The sequence below is a fragment of the Artemia franciscana genome, chromosome 7 (assembly GCF_032884065.1).
Source record: "Artemia franciscana chromosome 7, ASM3288406v1, whole genome shotgun sequence".
NCBI lineage: Eukaryota > Metazoa > Arthropoda > Branchiopoda > Anostraca > Artemiidae > Artemia > Artemia franciscana.
The window spans coordinates 23655131-23675015 of record NC_088869.1 but is presented as its reverse complement, the minus strand read 5'-3'; the positions used below and the strand labels follow the sequence as shown (position 1 = coordinate 23675015).

Genomic DNA, 19885 nt, shown 5'->3' with positions numbered 1-19885 from the left:
TTACCTTCATAACACCATGAGATGTTCATGGCACCATTCCGTAGTCTACTTGGAAACATGGAAAATGTCTTAGTTCAAATTCCATTTTTCTTAAGTAATAGCAGAACATGGATATAGAGAAAGCTTCGATGAGTGAAGTTTCGACGGTCTTTTTCTTTAGGTTTGATTATATATTCCCATTGGAGTAAGTATAATATTTTTATCTCCTCGCTGTTCTCATAAAATAACATATTGCAAGAACATCGTAAAATAAGAAATTTTTCTTCCAATTGAAAAATTAGGTTCATTTTTTTTTTAAGTGTATTTCTCATTGTTTTAGCAGTTGCTTCTGGTGTGATGATTTTTAATCAGTGCTCATTAGATTGCAGAAAACTGGGGCCCATCAATCCTCTAACTGTTATGCAAGTTTTTGGACATGACAGACAAGACCTTCGAAGTTTTGTACACTTAGTTATTCTTTTTATGCTACGCTTAGTATACTAAGATACTGTTCGATAAAAAGGGACAAATAAAGAGTTGGTTGTCAGTTCTTCACAAATTAACAAAACACAAGGTTGCTATTGCGAATAATGTTGAAGATGGGGTTGCTATTGCGAATAATGGTGAAGACGGGGTTGCTATTGCGAATAATGGTGTAGATGGGGCAACATGCAGTTCTAACTTCTTCTCCATTGACGAATTCAGTAATTATTTCCTAAAATACTACTATATAGAATTTAAGCTAAGCCTGGTTGTTTTTGTGCAGATTATCTTTACAGAAGAACCCTTAGAAAAAAAAAATCAAAAACAAAATTTATTACCATAACTATTTAAAAGTTTCTTTGCTAATGAAAGGATTGAGTTTTGTTTAGGAGCGTATGGAGAAAAGTTTTTTTTTTCCTAAGAACTGAAAGTTGCATCCAATGTATTGCTTTAATCAATGATAAATATCGCGTATAAATACTACTAAATACTGTTGAACACTCTCTTGATCAAACTTAATTGACAAAATCTGGTAATCCAATAATTACGCTAAATATGAATTCAGCAACAGTTAACAGAGCACTTGAAGCTATTGCCATCCCAACATCTCCATTATTTTGACGCGAGTTATTTACGAAATGTGCAATCACAGCGTGTTTAACCTTATCCATTAGGAAATATACAATTTTCCCAACCATTTCGGTAGGTGTGCCATCAATTTTCCTTGCAATATTTGATGAGATGTCATCTTGAGATGCCTGTATTTTTGCTCTGTTTGAAATAAATTTCATTATATCTGTTTCACCGGAATGAATCATATTTGTCATAAACGCTTCAAATTCTGAAAGAGCATTTTTGAAATTTGAAAACGCAACTTCATTGGTTTCAATTTTCTTTAAAGACTCAGACCAGAAATGTCCATTTCCTCGTTTTTCAAACTGGACTTCTTCAATATCATTCCCTTCATAGCTATCCAGTTTTCTTCTTGGTCCCTGTGGAACATCGCCAGAATATATATTGTAGTTTTCCGAGTCCTCGTCAGTAAAGCTTTTGTATGATTTGTCTGGATATGTAGACTCTGAAGTCATTCTCTTGCTTTCAGCGTCTTTAGTTTTTCTATCAGCTCTTCTTGTCATGATGCTATTGAGTATTGATGACCACATGTTGTCAAATATACTGAAATTGATATCACCAATAGAAAAATTTGCTTTTTTCCTATCATAAATACGCACTTAACGGTAAAAACCACAAGAACTAACATAATTCATTTCTAAGCCTAAGTCCTGTAATTACATCTTATTCATGGGTTTTCTTAGAAAAACTGAAATGATAGCTGAACAAACAATTATAAGCTACGAATTAATACAACAAAATTACTCCCCCACGAAAAGAAAACTTTTTTTGTCTTTCACCGTAAAACGGAGCAACACTTAAGTTGTAAAAAAATATGTAGTTTGGATAAATGAAAAAAAAAATTCAAATTAAAGTAAAGAATGAAGTTAAGACTTGGACAAATAAACTTAATAATATAGCTCAAGAAAGCCCTTACTTCCTTCAGCGCCTTGCTGTTAACGGTAAAGCTTCTGCAGTGAACTCCTGACAGCATAATAGGGTGAAAAAACATAGTCAATTAGCAATTGCTTATAACTAATTTATAGGTTGTCTTTTAAGTCATTTTAACTAAAATTCTTGTTCAATGATTTAGATTAGCTGATATTTTTGTTAATTTTTACTGCCCATGTGGCAGAGAGATCAATATCAAAAGGTAGAGACTAAAAGACCAAATTTCAGGGTACCGAGTGAGGGTACTATCGTGGACGGCCTTTGTTTTTCTTAGGATTTAACGTCGCCTTTTTACCTTCATCTATAAAAAAGGACTATTTAATTTCAGCTTTCTTCAATAATTACATTCAGATCTATCCTTAACACTAAGGCTAAACGTTTTATAACAGTTTCTTGATATTTTAACAGCTAGCAGTTTAGTACAAAAAACCCATGTCCTTGCAATAAAAAAGGCGGTGAGGTCATGTTGCAGCCTTAACATTGGATGCTTAGTTCAGAAATATTCCTCCAAACGTAAATGGCTAGGGGACAATTTCCTTGTTCACAATGATCTAGAGTGTTTCTCGGGGAAACCTAGCACTTTTAGCCTAAAAATTACTTTTTGAGAACTCAGGCCTCAAGGGTTGAGGTCTCCACCCCTTACTATAAATTAGATCCAATCACCTACCTGCTAACTCTTGATGCGTAAACATACAATAATACCTGATCGTTGGTTTCAGATCATTTATGCCAGTGAATGGTAAGTATTGAGCTTACCAACAGAAACCAAAAATCCAAAAATACTATCTTTGAAATAATAGGTATTGCTTTCCAGAATATAAATTCGATAAGTTTACAGTTTCCAATCAAAGCAAAACAACATACTGACAGTTTTATAAAGGGAGAAGAGACCCAAGAGAAGGGGGCGATATAGATGGAACAATTTAAAACTTATTCAATCTAAGTAGAAGTACTGCTGTCAATATTTCAAGCCCTAACTTTAAAGCCTGTTTTTTTTCAAAACAAGGTCATAGACACATGTTTTTATTGGTGTTTTGTTTATCTTTTATAAATTTTTAACCAGGAATGATCATATCAAGCCAGCAGTCGTAGGATGTCAGAGAGGGTTTGTCTGAACAAGTATACAAAGTTGTAATGCTCTTGTTAAGTAACAAAAGAGATCACGCTATAAATGCAGTGCTAATATCTGCTATTTTGTGTCGTTGAAGAACGATTTCTGTCCAAATGAGGTAAAATAGTATAGTAGAAAAGCTTTTAGATTACTAATCGTTGCAGTCTTACAACGGTCAATATACTGTTTATTACAAACAATGGTCATTATAAACTTTCTTATCAAACAGTTCGTGGTAACGAACTGTACTAAGGAGCAATACGGCTCAATAGTAACCAAATCTCTAAAAAATGGAATTTTGATACCAATAGCTATATAAAAAAAACACATTTTAATGCTGATTTTAAATATATAAGTTTAATCAAGTTTAGTCTTACCCATCAAAAGTTACGAGCCTGAGGAAATTTGCCTTATTTTAGAAAACAGGAGGAAACACCCTCTAAAAGTAATAGAATCTCAACGAAAATCAAATCATCAGATTCAGTGTATCAGAGAACCATATTGTAGGAGTTTCAAGCTCCTATCTACAAAAATATGGAGTTTTGTATTTGTTGCCAGAAGGCAGATCAAGAACGCGTGTTTATTTGTTTGTTTGTTTGTTGTTGTTTTTTCCCATGGGTGATCGTATCAACCCAGTGGTCCTAGAATGTTGCAAGAGGGTTCATTCTAATGGAAATGAAAAGTTCTAGTGCCCTTTTTAAGTGACCAAAATAATTGGAGGGCACCTAGGCCCCCGCATACGCTAATTATTTTCCCAAATTCAACGGATCAAAATTCTGAGATAGCCATTTTATTCAGCGTAGTCGAAAAACCTTATAACTATGTCTTTGGGGACGACTTACTTCCCCACAGTCCCCATGGGAGGGGCTACAAGTTACAAACTTTGACCAGTGCTTACATATAGTAGTGGTTATTGGGAAGTGTACAGACGTTTTCAGGGGAATTTTTTGGTCAGGGTAGAGGTTGAGAAGAGGGGAATATGCTGGGGGAGCTTTCCATCGAGGAAGTTGTCCTGGGTGAAGAAAACTTCCATGATGGGAGCGCACGATTTTCTAGCATTATTTAAAAAAACAATGAAAAAATAAATATGAAAAAGTTTTTTTCAACTGGAAGTAAGGAGCAGCCTTAAAACTTAAAACGAACAGAAATTATTACCTATATGAGGAGCTGACCTCCTCCTAATACCCCATTCTTTATGCTAAAGTATTTTTAGTAATTTCAACTATTTATTCTACGGCTTTTGTGATTCAGGGTCATTCTTAATGAATTGGGACACAATTTAAGCTTTAGTGTAAAGAGTGAGGTACTGACGAGGGGGTGGACCCCCTCATATATGTAATAAAAACATGAGAATACAAAAGTTCGTTACGTAAGCTAATTTATAAGTTTTTTTATATCTTTTACTAATAAAAACATTCAAAAAGAATTAAAAGTTCTAGTTGCCTTTTTAAGTAACCAAAAAATCGAAGGGCAACTGCGCTTCCTCCCCCACTATTTTTTCTCAAAATCATTCGATCAAAACTATGAGAAAGCCATTTAGCCAAAAAAATAAATATGAAAATTTCGTTTTAGTGATTCCTCTGCGGAGAGCCAAAATCAAAACATGCATTGATTCAAAAACGTTCAGAAATTAAATAAAAAAACAAGTTTTTTAACTGAAAGTAAGGAGCGACATTAAAACTTAAAACTAACAGGAATTGTTTCCTATATGAAAGGGGCTGCTTCCTCATCAACTCCCCGCTCTTTACGCTAAAGTTTTTTACTGTTTTAAAAAGAAGAGTTGAGAGAAAGAGTCGAACTTTAGCGTAAAGAGCGGAGCGTTGATGAGGAAGCAGCCCCTTTCATATGCGAAGTAATTTCTGTTCGTTTTAAGTTTTAATGTCGCTCCTTACTTTCAGTTAAAAAAACTTTTTTTTTTATTTAATGCTCTAATAGAACCAATGATACACTATTTGTTGTATAGTTTCTTTCAAGATATTAGAGGTATTTCAGGTTTCTTTTAAATTTTTGTTCATTTGAAAGTAAATAGCAATTTAAGAATAGATATTAGTGCACTTATGAGAGGGGCTGACACCCCATCAACACCAAACTTATCACGCTAAGATTTAACTTTAGTTTCGTAAATGCTCTAACACACGAGCAATGTGAAAATCATTTAAAGTTTATATTAAATTACCTTTTATTGAATTTTGAATTTTAAGCAATGAAATTTTCGGTTAAAATGTTATGTAAGGCAATCGGTAAATAAATCACTTGCAATTACTAACTGGTCAAATTTTTTTAATTCTAAAGTGCTTTTAGGAAAGTACGACTTTGACGTAAACTGTTATAGACTAAGAAGGTAGATGTCCCTCTCATATATGTGATTGTGTTTTCAAGCGAAAAACGCTTGAAAATTTTACAAGATTTTTGTTTTTGAGGATAAGCCTTTGGAGCCTTTATAGGGTTAATAGAGAAGTTTACATACAATTTTTTAATTTCGTCCAGATGGAAACTTCCCTCTTTTGGAAGTTTTTTTTGGAAGTCTTTTGGAAGGTGCAATTAATAATGCAAATTTTTGTTTGTGTCATATTTTTTAATCTGGCTTTTGTTTGTTTTCGTAAAGTGAACTATGGAAGTTAAATGAAGAATAAAAAAAATAATAAATCAGTTGGTCAAATTTAAAGTTGATTGTGTAATTTTTTGGACGAGGTTTAAGGGCAAAAAATCAAATGTCTTGTATAGACAAAAATGTGTGCATGCTTGAAGAATAAAAACAAAGAATACAAATTTCATACGTCTCCCCACATACCATAAATTTTCTAAATATCTGACAAATTCAAATTTAAATTTATAAAATAATTAAGTTGATTATGTAGATCACTAGGTGATCGAATACTATTAGTAGATTATATAGATTATTTGAAAACCAGTTGATTTTGAGTATTTTTCTATAATCACTACAAATGATTAATGAGAGTACACACGGCATAGATTGGGTTCAAATGATTTTTCTAGAAGGAAGGGGGAGGTAAAAGTGAATTTTTGATAATTTTTTTGAGATGTTGAGTGAAATATTCGCAATATAGAACTCGTTAATAGACTATACAACAAAACGTGCATGTTTCCATCCCTGACAGACTGCGAGAAAAGTAAAGCTTACAGAAAGGATTCTACATAAAGTCGCGGGTAGGCACGCAAATATACGAAAATATGGGACGGAACAGGGATTTTTCATTTGTTTTGGAGTAAAAATATAAGAAAAGGTATTTTTATTAATCTATGAAGGGGGGATTTTCGCTTTTTTCTCAATGAAAATAGCAAAGGAGGGTAGGCTACCTCCCCCTCCATTCACTCCAAACCTTTAATATCCTCTCCAAAATCTTAAGATTTTAGCGATTTTTTCAACAAAGTCGCACATTTTCTTATATTTTCGACATATCACATTTTAGGGGGAAGGGACACGTAAGATGCCTTCAAATAATCTCAGTTTTTGTTCTTATTACATGGTAGCATCCTCTGTGAGCTTTTTTTGCGACCGGAACATACTATGATATGTACTTAGATAAAAAGCTGAAATTGCATAAATTTATTATACGCTGTTGTGTATTTATAGGCTTATTTTCGTGGACTACAGGGTGTGGAAGAACTTGAAGTTTCAACAATCAGGCTGCTCTGCATCGTTCACATTTTTGTGTAATTCTTTTAGGCGCGCCAATGGGGGGGGGCAGGAGGAGGGAGTGGGGGCAGTTGCCCCATCAAGACTTTGAAAAATAACTTCTTATTTCTATTTTATTGATAGTTTATATTTTAGCTAAATGCTATATTAAAGCAGCGAGACTTGCTATCTGGTCGTTTTTATTTGTCACCCCTATACTTCCTTTTTTACAGCTATAAAATGATACTGTACACCTAAAACTCCTAAAAATGGTGCAGGGTCAAGACACAAGAACAGAATTAGAACCGCCTTGTCCGAAAACTCTATAAAGGAAACTAACAGTTCCTTGGCTGGAACTACAAGAAAAATCCATTGGCTTTAAAACAAGGAAATTGGCTGAAACCACAATTTTCTACACTGAAAGCATATTTTTTCCATATCTCCTTTTCCGCTGCTGGCAGGGCATTGAAGCATCATAGAGAGATGTTTAATGTTTCAGTTTAAAGGAAACTGCTGCATGTAGTGCCTTTTATAATTAACAAAAAGTAATCTTTCAAAATAATTCTAACTGTTGTTGCAGCAGTAGCTGCAACCTAGTAAATTGTGGTTGTTGTGGTAACTGCTAAATAAGAAAATTAAGATCTTTGGTTACTCCCTGTTTTAGATAGGTTTGCTCAATTTTGTTCTTTTTTTATCTTCATTAAGAAAAAAATCTTGCCCGCCCCCCCTCCTCCCCCTATATTGTTGTGAATTGGACTCTTCACTGAATGAAATGTCTGAGAAAACAAAATATGTTTTTATTTATTTACACAAATAAGAACAAATTAAATAAGCTTAAATTTCTAGCAGCAAAAAAGCACGTTACACAAACACTCGCAAGATAAGTATCAGATTTCAGACTAGAATGAATAGGTAAGTTACGAAATTTTGCATTCCTAAAAGGGAAATATGGAAGAATAAATGCATAAGTCTCTTTTGGGTGGGGGGGGGGTATATATAAGCTGATCGTAACCAGCTCAAACACAAACAGTTAAAATTTCCGTACTGTTATAACACACCACCGGAAGACTCAAAAGGTAATTTACACCGACAAGACAAACTCGGTATTTTTCACTTGAATTTTGTGTTGGTGTTTTTTTTCAGGAATTGTCAACAAAGCAATATAAGAGTACAAAATAGAGATTCTAGCCTGAAATCATTGTAGTCTAGCAAAATTATTACCATATAACTCCTTGTAGCTCAGCATATACTCAACGACAGGTATTAAAGATAAGCCTTTATTTTTATCATAAGCAACACTACGCTTTTTCCTACCCACAGCAAAGGCGAAGGGGAGAAAAGTCGCTCCTATGTAGACAGCTGCACTAAACAAAAAAACAGCTACAGACCAACCTATATTGTAGGTAAAACCGGTAGTACTGTCTGTATTGGTGGTGGAGGCACTTAGCGAAGCTATCCCATTTCCCAGAGGATTGGGGGCGAAGTTTTTAGTTGGATTGCTTAGGACCCCTAGTCTTGTGTTGTTTTTCTGGGAAGGGCGATTTGATGTTGCAGGATTATTAATGGCTCCTTGAAGAGCTTCCACGACAATAGAATCACTCGAGTTTGCTAGTAAGGATGAGATGCCTTTACTTCCAAAACCAACTTCAGTTGAATCTTTGAGTTTGTTTACTTCTGTTGTAAAATCCTGCTGCTCTAGATAGCTAAGAGCTGGCATATCTACGACAGGATCAGCATACTCATCAGAAAACCCTGATAGACCTGGATAATCGTAGACGTCTGTAACGGCGTTGCTCAAGGAGCTGATATTTTTTAGTTTAGGCAAATTTTTGAGGCTTTCATAATGTGAGGATTGTGTTGTGGTGGCAGGTGTTTTGTTTAAAATGGATTGTAATAGGGATGGTGTTGGATTAGCAAAAAATGGAGAAAAAATATTTGTGATTCCACCTTCATCTTTATTTTTGTCACGATTAAATTTTGTTGTAGAGAGTTTTGCATTATTCTCGCCAGTAAATATTTTCTTTAGTTGTGAATAATAAATAGTAGGTTCAGTATTTGTAGTATCTTTTGCAACGTCTCTCAAGTCATTTAAAACACTAACAGAGTCAACCGTTACTGGGATATTATTTATATAAGCCATACTCGGCTTTACCGAAGTTGTAAATGGTGTGGTTGAAGTAATAATGTTTGTATACCTTTTATCATTATTTAAGTTAGATGGAATATCTACAGACTGAACAGGCTCATCAAATTCATATTCGCTATCATTGTCTTCATAATATTCATCATCAGGGACAGATCCGATAGTTGAATACCTTACTGAAGAAAATGATGATGGCTTTGATATGTATATTGGCTGAACATTATTTTTAAATTTATCCTGTATATTTTGCTTTTGTGAAAGTCCACTAGCCGGTCTCAGTGGTGTCTTGGTGAAAACGGGAAAAGAAGTGACCGTAACCTCAACAGGTATCCTTGCATTCTTCGATGCAGTAATGGTTACTAGTGAGCTTGGACCGTAATTATTTGGGCGATTATTCTTTGGAGAAGTTCTTTTATAGGGAGGATTTCTGAATGTGGACGGAACTTCTGTCGGATTTATATATAAGAATTCTGGAATCGAAACCCTTGTTGATTTAGTTTCAAGTCGCGTTGCAGGAGAAGTTGGTGGTAAAGTTCTTGGCTCACTAAAAGATTTTTCCCTTGTTTCCAGAATTGAAAGTACTCTTTGAAGCTCATCAGATCCGGGACTAGCTTCCGTGTCACTTAGAACACTAATTTGGTCTAAGAACATTTTTATTAAATCTTCATTAAGATTTGTCGGAGTTATAAAAGGCTTTACTTTAAAATATGTCACTGGGCTGTCTGTTGCTTTGCTTGATTTTACTATCCCTGGGCTCATTGTTACAACTTTTATCCTGTCTGACGGAGATTCTTCGTTTGACTGCGTGATTATAGTTGTAGATTTAATCCTTTGCCCAGGAACTTTATTTTGGTAGTTTGAATTCACAAAACTTGACTGGTTCAAAGAGAATACTTTATCTTGTATCTTTTGATCACTATCCTTGAATCTATTAAATGTATTTTCTACAAAGTCAGCCACAATTTTAGAGTCTTCATTCTGTGAAACCGGTAAAACATGAAAAGACGCCTGATTTTTCATAGGGGTTCGACCTTGAATGCTGAGATCTGTATAAACATTTGGAATTTTTTCGGGCACTTCATCGTATGTACTTTTTTTTAAGAAGGGATTTTTGGGCTTGTAAGCTTTTTTAGGCCTAGAATTAAAAACAGAAAATAATTCAGGGGGACCCAAGTTCTCAATAAGATTTCTGACTAAATTTTGAATTTCAGCAGAATTGTATAGTTCTTCATTCTGAGCTTTCTTAAGTGTTGAGCCTTTTTCACCTTTCTTCCGCTTTACTTTTATTATCCTCTTCTGGAGACGATTTGAAGGTTTTTCTTTCAAATGGTCCTTTTCTTCCAGCATGTTCAATATCTTTTCAATTACTTCCTTGCAAAGAGCATCATAGTCAGATTCAGTTAAACTTCTTTTTTTCCTTCCCAAACCTGAGAAAAGAAGTGGGGCCGCAGGCCATGTCAGAGCTGTTGTAATGGCTGCTGTTGTAGTTGCGCTTAGACCAAGAGCTTTCAACGCCGTGCTCCATTTTTTGGGGATTTCTGGGACATCGATGTATATTTGTGTGATATTTCTTAATAACATTATTGGTTTTGGAATTTTTTCATTGGTTTTCTCCTTTATATTTGCAAGAGTTGTAGTATTTTCAACTTGGTAGATTTCTTCATCAACACTGTCTTCATGAACAATTAAGACATGAATATGGTGAGGGCTGAACAGCAGTGAGCTATTCTCACTTTCTTCTCTAATATTAGAAGTTTTAGGATTTTTGCAGGTTTTACTTTCACAAACATTACTTGTTGGAAAATCATTATATTTCCTGGACCTAGAATGAGGAACAAAGTACAAATCTTTTGCCTTTTTTTCATTTTTACTAAATTTCAGTGAACCGGTTTTACAGTACTCTGGTATAACGAAATTCACCAAAGACATTGTTAGATTTTTGTTACTTATTCCCTTGTTTACTGTCCTCAAGACACTTCTCCCGTCTATCTTAATTAGAATTTTTCCACATTTCTTTTTTGAAACAACCCTTATAAATGGTTTCAACCATTTAGTTGAAAAAGCAAGCTCAGAACTAACTTTGTTAAAACCCCGCTTTTTTGGGCCAAAAATAGCATGTACAATATCATTTTGTTCCCCATTTCCAAAATTGTAATAAACAAATGAAACATTGGGAAATTTATCTTTTAACTTATCTGTTATAGATGAGTCTTCGTCATGTAAGGAGTTAATAAGTTCAACTATCTCCCCTTCACCTTTATTAGCAGAAATGTTAGACAACTTGGAATGCACAAACAGCCAAATGGTGTTATTTACAGTACTTGAAGTATACCTTCGAATTCGGCTCCTTGACATCGGTGCTTCTTTGGAAATCTTACCATCAAATCGACGAATTTCATGATCAGAGAATGATGTAATTTTTTTTCCTCCTGTAATTGAAAAAAATTCTCTTAAAATAACTATTTCAGTATTTGATCGATGTTGCCATTTTGTTTCGACATCTCAATGTTTGTTAAAATGGCATAAGAGTTTAAAAAAAGTATTTTTTTACTGCATTTAACTGTATTTTTACGTTATAGCAACGATTATATTTATACAATCATGTCTCTCTGTTTATATCCATATGAAGAAAAGAATTTACCAAATCTGATTGGATTTGAAAATATAATTGGAAGACGTAAAAAGATGAGTAATAATGTATTTTTGGATGTTTGAAAGATATCCCTTCCCGTCCCCAAGAGCTAAACAAGAGCTAAGAGCTCATATGGCACTTGTGACGAGGTTATAAAAGCCAAGAGCCAAGAGCTCATATGGTATGAGCTCTAGCCAAATTCTAAGAATCAATAGATTGCTTTAAAAGGAAAATCAGAGGGTTAATGCCCGTCGGGATTTAAAGTAAGAGCTCTGAGTCACGCGGTCCTTCTAAATACCAAAATTTATTAAGATTCGATCACCCACTCGTAAATTAAAAATACCTCAATTTTTCTCATTTTTCCTCTCCCTTCAGCCCCCCAGATGGTTGAATCGGGGAAAACGACTTTATCAAGTCAATTTGTGCAGCTCCCTGACACGCCTACCAATTTTCATCGTCCTAGCACGTCCAGAAGCACCAAACTCGCCAAAGCACTGAATCCCACCACCTAACTCCCCCAAAGAGAGCGGATCCAGTCCGGTTACGTCAATCACATATCTACGACATTTATAAGCCTTTTCCAATATTTCCTGTTTCCCCCTCCAATTCCTCCCAATGTCAAAAGATCTGGTCGGGATTTGAAATAAGAGCTCTGAGACATGAGTTCCTTCTAAATATCAAATTTCATTAAGATCTGGTCACCCGTTCTTAAGTTAAAAACACCTCAATTTTTCTGATTTTTCTAAATTAAACACCCCTAGCTCCCTCAAAGAGAACGGATCCGTACCAATTATGTCAATCTCGTATCTATAACTTTTGCTCATTCTTCTCATCAAGTGTCATTCTGGTCTCTCCGCTCTAAGTGTTTTCCGAGATTTCCGGTTTCCAAGATTTCTGTTTCCCCCTCCAACCCTCTATGTCCCCGGATCCGATTTGAATTGAAAATGGAGCATCTGAGACATAAGATTCTTTTATATATCAAGTTTCATTAAGATCCGATCAACCATTCGTAAGATACCTCGATTTTCACGTTTTCCAAGAATTCCGGTTTCCCCCTCCAACTCCCTGCATAATTCAAGCATCCACTGAAACAGGTCGTTTTTCTTTAGTATATCTTTACTTTTTTATTACTATACGGCTCGTTTTTCAGTTTTCTCTGTCATTTTCACTTAATTCAGGAAAATTGGCTACAAAATTACGCCACTCGTTGGGGTATGGATTTAATGATCTACTTAGATTGGCGTTGCAAACCATAGACTGGATGACCTCAATTCCCCTTTATTCAAAATGCTTGACCAAATAGCTTCCTGGGGCAAGCATTAAAAAATGAACGCATGACATTCAAGAAAAGCGTGAAATTAACTGAAAACGATCGTATAGAAGGGAGAAAACCATGAGTGAAAAAAAAACAAAAACAAGCAGGAGTCGACCGCACGCCACTCTAACTCTAAGTCGATTGCTGTGCCAACAGAACACGCCTCTAATAATCTAATTTGATATGTTAGTGTCCGTACCTTAATTGCGTTGCATATTAAGAGGGCTTAGAGGGGGAACAGGAGGTGTTCTTGAAAACCTCCGGTTAAGGGTTTTGGACTATAATTATTACAATGATGATATCGTTTTATACTTTCTAGCTTTTTTACTTAAGAAGTGACATCAAAAGTGTTGTTTTTAGTGCTATATCACACTTACGGGTGGAAGAATTGATATCATGTAGATGTGAGCAATAGCTTTCAAATGAGCCATTAAATGTCACTCTAAGAAGTTCTGGTAGCCCAATAGCCTCAGCTTTTCCGCTTGAGACATGGCACCAAATGTGCCGCTTTTAGTGCCATTTAGAAATTACTGATGGTGTAATTTTTTGGAATGACGTAGAAAGGGGCTTGATTTGTTATGGGGCAGGGGGCGACTACCCCCTTCAGACCTTCAGACCCAAGTTTGCCCCCTATATCTCATTTTGTCCCCCCTCAGCCAAAACTTAGTTTCTGAAAAATATCTTGTCAAAACTATTATAAGCCAGCATAATTCAAGTATCCAGAGATACTTAACAGGTCAGTTTTCCTTTAATATATCTTTGCCTCTATGGTAATACACTGCTCATCTAGTTTTCACTACCATTTTCACTTGATTTGGGAAAATTGGCTCCAACTTCCCCCCCCCCCAGGAATTTAACGAGATTACGCCACTGGGCGTAGATAAGAGCAATATTTTTTATATAAGCTATTAAATCCTGTCTAGATACCTGTGATGCCACTACACCAAATAAAATTACATTCATACCGAGACGCGCTATATAAATTCCCTTTCCCCGGGGATTATGAAGGATCATATCATCATCAAAACCAAAAATATCTTACTTATGAACTATGTTAAACAAAAAGGCTATCTCAAAATTGTGATTGGATGAATTTGGGGGTAGGGGGCCTTTAGGGAGAATGGGCTAGTTGCCCTCCAATATTTTAGGTCACTTAAAAAGAGGACTAACAAATTTATTTTCCGTTTGAATGACATTTTATGCATCTCTCTATGATTTTTTGATCACCCCCTAGCCCTGCTAGAAAAAAAAAAGAAAAAAAGGGAGACAGATCAGTGCTGATTCCAATGGTAGATTTTTCATTTTGATCTGATGCCATTATCAAGGGGTTTCAGACTTTTTTTCGAAATCACCATATATCTCTTTTCGCAATAAACTCTTACTTTTAAGACGAACCGAAACAATAGTTACCATTCATGAATCATTGTCAGATGGCAATCGTTTTTCACTAGGTAGTTTTTCTCTAAATGTGTTTTTTTTTTTACTTTTGGTAACTATGGGCTGTTGTTCGCTCTTTGCTAGGTTGCTGCAACCATGATTAATCTATTGTAGTGCTCTTTTCTCACACTATTTTTTATTCATTTCGAAGAACACTCAATACCAAAACCCCAAGGCCAAGACCAAACAATCTTGAGTAGCAACGAAAATCTATCTATGGGTGCTAGCGCATTGTGGCTTCAAAGGTTAATTCTCACCCAATTTTTGTCGAAGTTAGCAGTGACAAAGGGTAGGGTGCAATATAGACAATTCTCTCCTTTTTTCATCCTCCATGTACGATAACGATTATGAAAATGCACGGATTCTGGCCTCTGTAAGTATTTGACGTTTATAAAAAAGTTAAAATGCTCGTGCTAACGAACAGCCAAAGGTTCAAAAGGTTCGTACTAAAGAGCTGTAACTAAGAGACAACTGGACCCAATAGTAACAAAAACTTCAAATTAGGAATTTTGACAACAATAGAAACATAAAAAATTACATTTTTATGCTAATTCTAAATGTATAATTCATTCAGTTTAGTGTTGCCCACCAAAAGCTACGAGCCTGAGAAAATTTGCTTTGTGTTCGAAAAAAGGGGGGGGGGCACTCCCAAATTTGTCAAACAATCTTAACAAAAATCACATCAGCAGATTCAGCATATCAGAGAACACATGATAGTGAAGGTTATAAGAAGGCTCGTTCTAACGGAAGTAAAAAGTTCTAGTGCCCTTTTTTATTGAACAAAAGGCTTTGAGCGCAGCTACCCCTCTTCCCACGCCCTCTTATCACCAAACACATCCGGGAAAAATTTTGAGATAGCTATTTTATTCAATTTGGTTGAAAGATTCTATAACTATGCCTTTGGGGGTAACACGACCTAAACATAGTCCCTGGGGAACAGGCCGAAACTTACTCAATTTGCTCATTGTTCACACATATTGCTTTTTATTGTTGTTTGTTATTGAATTTTCGTAAATATATAAAAAATTTATTTTGAGGGGGGTCTATGGTGGAGGGTATTTTCTAATAGGACTTTTCCATGTGTAGAAAAGTTTCCAAGGGGAATTTTTCAGGGAGGATTTTTGCACGAAGGGGCGAGGGAAGGTGGTCTTATGGCATGATTTGAAAAGCAGAGAGAAATTAAATTTAGAAATTTCAAGTTTTTTGCTGAAAGTAAGGAGCAACATTAGTACAAAAAACGAATAGAAATCATTCCGTGTATAAGGGGGAGGGCTGCTTCGTCTTCAAACCTCGCTCTTGAGCCTAGAGTTTACTTTTAAGTTACAATTCTTTGTAACGAAGCTAAGAAAAGCTACTCAAAAACAAGGGCCATTTAATTTGAACGAAAAATACCCTTATAAAATATCAATATTTTAGCGTTAGGAATGGGGCCTGGGGCAGCAACCTTCATAGACAGTGTAATTCCTGTTCGTTTTAAGTTTGACAAATGGAAAAAAATCCAAACGTTAGCGTAAGGAGCGAGTTGTTAAGGAGGGGACAGCCCCCTTCATTTAGGCATAATTTTTGTTCATTTTAGGTTGTAATAGTGCTCCTTTATTTCAGTTGAAAAAACATGTTGTTTTTAGTTTGATTTCTGACGATTATTTAAAATAATCCCGAGAAATCCAGATTCACCTCCACGGAAAATTCCCTCCCCCCTGTGAAATATCCACTAGGAAATTCAATCCCGATGAAAATTTACCCGGACAATTACCCTTAACGTATCAACATGCAAAATGGAATTGGAGAGAAAAAGTAAGACAAATAAAAAGAATTTTGTGTAGGAATTCTAGCAAATTCCCCTTCTCCAAGTGTAAAATTTTTTCTAAGAATTTTACCCTCCCTCCCCCAGAAAAAATCCCTCTCGGTGGAAAAATATCCCCAAGGAAACTCCCCCCAGAAGAATATATACCACCGCTCCCCCCATCCGAACAATATACGCAAACCTCCCAATAACAGATACTATACGCAAACGAATGGTAAATCTTAAAACTTAAAAGAACTATCCTCAGGGGCTCTGAGGGGTCACCTTATCTTCAAATGTACAGTTTTTGGACCTTTCAGCTATGCCGAACAAAATGTGTATTTCAAAATTTTGATGGAAAGATTTTGAGGAAAAAAGGCATGAGGGGGGAGCTAGCTGCCCTCAAATGTTTTTGGGTTTTTAGAAAGGGCACAAGAGCTTTTATTTTTCGTTCGAATGGGCCCTCTCCCAATGTTTTAGGACCATTGGTTTGATACGATCACGCCTGGGAAAAAAAAACATAAACACCCATCCGTGATCTTTCTTTCGACAAAAATACGTAATTGCATATTTTTGCAGATATGAGCTTGGAACCTCTATATTAGGGTTTTCTGATAAGCTGAATCGGATGGTGGGAATTCACTAAGATTTTATGAATTTAGTGATTCCAAAAAGAGGAAGACCCCAAAAATCAAGCATTCGCAGTGAAAATCACACCATCAGATTCAGCATATTTTATCTACAAAAATGTGGAATTTTGTATTTTTTTTTTTTTTTTTTTTGTCAGAAGATAGATCACGAATGCGTGTTTATTTGTTTTTGTTTTCTTTTTTTTTCTAGGGGTTATTGTCTCGAGCCGATGGTTCTAGAAGATTAGTATAGGGATCATTTGAACATAAATCGAATATTTTAGTGTGGTATTTTAATGATCACGAAGATGGGGGGACAACTAGCCCCCTCCCTTACGATCTTTCCTGCATACATGTGATCAAACTTTTGGGGTAAATATTTGACTCAAAATAGCTGAAAGGTCCGACAACTATACCTTAGGGATGATCCCGTCCCCATAGTCCCTGGAAAAGGGCTGTAAGTTACCCATTGCTAACGTATAGTATTTATTATTGGGAAATATACGAAAATTCTTAGGGGTTGAACTTCCTTCGGGGGAGGTGGGGGGTCATTTTTCACGGAGATGAATTTCTGTAGTAAGGAAAGTAACTTGGGGGAATTTTCTTGGGTGAGGAGGAAGGGGCTTTCCTGGTATGATTTGAAAAACGGTAAGAAACTAAATTTAAAAAACAAGTTTTTTTCAACTGAAAGTATGGGAGAACATTAAAACTTAAAACGACCAGATATTATTTCGTATAACAGGGGGGCTGCACCCTCTTCATCCCTCGCCCTTTACGCTAAGCCTTGACTTTCTGTCAAAATTCGCTGAAAAAGACTGCTCGAAAACAAAGGACGTTGAATAATAATCTGAATGAGGAGTACTTTTAAAGAACTCCAAGACTTCAATAAAAAGAGTCGGGGTTGAGAAAGGGACAGCCCCTTTCCAGGACGCAGGGACCTTAGTACTCAATAAGGGTCGCTTATGCGATTACGAGTTATTTCTTTCAAGCGTTGTATCCTTTTAAAGCATTTCGTTTTCTATATATTGAAGTGATGGAGAAAAGAAGAAGATTTTTATTTTGAAAATACAGATTTTTGACTGTTGTTAATTCCGGCATAGAGAGTCCACATTGTGTGTTATGCATTATTGGCCTTTGTGCTGAAACGCTCGAACGTAGTCAAGAAACATTACATTATGAACTTATTCAAAGTAGGTGTACTTAGTCTACAGTTTAGCTCACAGTCCAAGGCACAGAGAGTACACAGTGTGTTTTATGCATTGGTGTCATTAGTGGAGAAACGTTCGAGTATCACTTAGAAACGTGAATAAAAGAAAAACCTTCTTGCATATGCAAGTCACGTTTTCTTCTAAAAAGAACTCAAAATGAGGGCGACTTTGGAAAGTTATTACAATACCTTAGAACTTTGTTCCTCTTATGCCGCCATAGGCACCCAGGGCATCCAAGAGATATCCACCAATCATCCTCATATGTGCTGCTGCCCAGACATCTTCCCATTGGGGTTTGACAGTTGAATTGATAAACTTCAGGTACCGCTGGTATGTACGACGAAGAATGTTTTTTTGGCCTTCCTCTTCCTAGGGTTCCCTCTGGTTGCCACTCGAGTACCGTTCTGGGAAGTCTATCATCCGCCATACGGATAACGTTTCCCAAGTAGCATCGTTTTTTTTGGCGTATGACATCTGTTACCAGGGACTGATGCATGATAGAGCGAATAGTCTGGTTAGTTATGTGAACCCTCCATTTAATGTTCAGTATCCCGCAAAGACAGTTGTTCTCGAAAGTGGGAATCCTCTTTTCTTGCTGTTGGTTCAGTTTCTAGTATTCATAGCTATAGAGGAGGGCAGAGAAAACGTTGAACAGGTTCAATTTCAGTTTCAGGGAGTACTTTTTTTTATCGCCAAACTGACTTTAGTCGATTAAAAGCTCGACAGGCTTGTCCAATCCTAGACTATACTTTCTTTTCGCTTGATCTAGTTCGTTCGACTGCTCTTCCAAAGTATCTGAATTCCACTACCTGCTCTACTGAATTTTCTCTGCACTTTATGCCAAGTGGTGATTCACTCGTTGCCATTCTTTTCGTCTTGTCCGAACTAATAGTCAGTCCCAAAAAACTTCCTTTCTCGAGTATGACATCGAAAAGCTTCTGGAGCCTTTCCTTGTTTGCCTCAATCAGATTAATGTCGTCGTTGAAATCAAGGTCTGCTAGTAGTTTATTATCGCATATCTGGATCCCAAATCCTGTCAATCTCGGAGAGCATTATCAATAACAAGGACAAAAGCAGGGAAGAGAGGACACATCCCTGTTTGACAGCAGTAATGATATTGAAATATCTTGTATTGCCTCCGTGGGTCTGAACGCAGCACTCCGTGTTTTCTTACAGTGCAATGACCAGGGATGCCATTTTATCTGGAATGCCGTAGCGTCGGAGGATTTTCCACAGCGACTCTTGATGTATTGAGTCAAATGCTTTGAAATTCACAAAGACAAGGTACGTCTTTTGCCTCCATTCATTGCATTCCTCAATCAACACGTGCAAGACATATAAGGTCTGAGCAGGAGCGAGATGGCGGAAGCCGTGTTGTGCGTCTCTAAAGTGCTTATCTAACGCTGTGTGGATAAGGTGGAGGATTATCTGTGAGAATAATTTCCCTGGGATAGAAAGGAAGCTGATTCCCTTTCAGTTATCACATTTCGATGCATCTCCTTTCTTGAAAAGCTCGATGAGTGTGCTTTTCCTTCATTCTTCTGTGACTTTCTCTGATTTCCAGATGCATGCAAAGAATGTGAACCACGCCATTATGCAAGCAAATAAAGAGGTTTTGATCAGTTCCGCTGATATCTTGTCGCTTCCTGGTTCTCTACCGTTCTTCACCTTGCGAGCGGCTTGAACCATTTCTTCGGTCGACGGCACTTCTGTAATGATTTGAAGTTCCAGGAAAGGGGTCGTGGGAATATCTGCTGTGTTTGGAGTACTAGTTCTGTTGATGAATTTCTCAAAATATACGGCCCAAAATTTAGCGATTTTATCAAGGGCTCTGATCATCTTGCTATTTTTGTCTTTAACTGTCCTGTTCAGGTTACATTGTTTACCGATGATTTCATTTCTAATTTTATAAACAGCTCTGGAATCGCCGGGTTTGGCTGCTTCTTCTGCCATAGCTGCTTTCTT

General features: G+C 36.2%; 2 protein-coding genes across 7 annotated transcripts in view; one reads left to right on the top strand and one right to left on the bottom strand.

The window, feature by feature from the left end:
- LOC136029026 (uncharacterized) overlaps positions 1–19885 on the top strand; it is a 113841-nt gene that overhangs the window by 5146 nt on the left and 88810 nt on the right. The window lies entirely within an intron of this gene.
- The window catches only part of LOC136029028 (uncharacterized), a 68288-nt gene that overhangs the window by 28930 nt on the left and 19473 nt on the right, over positions 1–19885 (bottom strand). For 5 of the 6 annotated variants that reach the window (XM_065707055.1, XM_065707060.1, XM_065707059.1 and 2 more), the window contains exon 3: positions 11249–11345. In XM_065707055.1, coding sequence (XP_065563127.1) covers positions 11249–11345 — 97 coding nt within the window. Of the gene's footprint in view, positions 1–898; positions 1639–11248; positions 11346–19885 lie in introns of those variants that run through there. The other variant, XM_065707061.1, reaches the window with a different exon arrangement.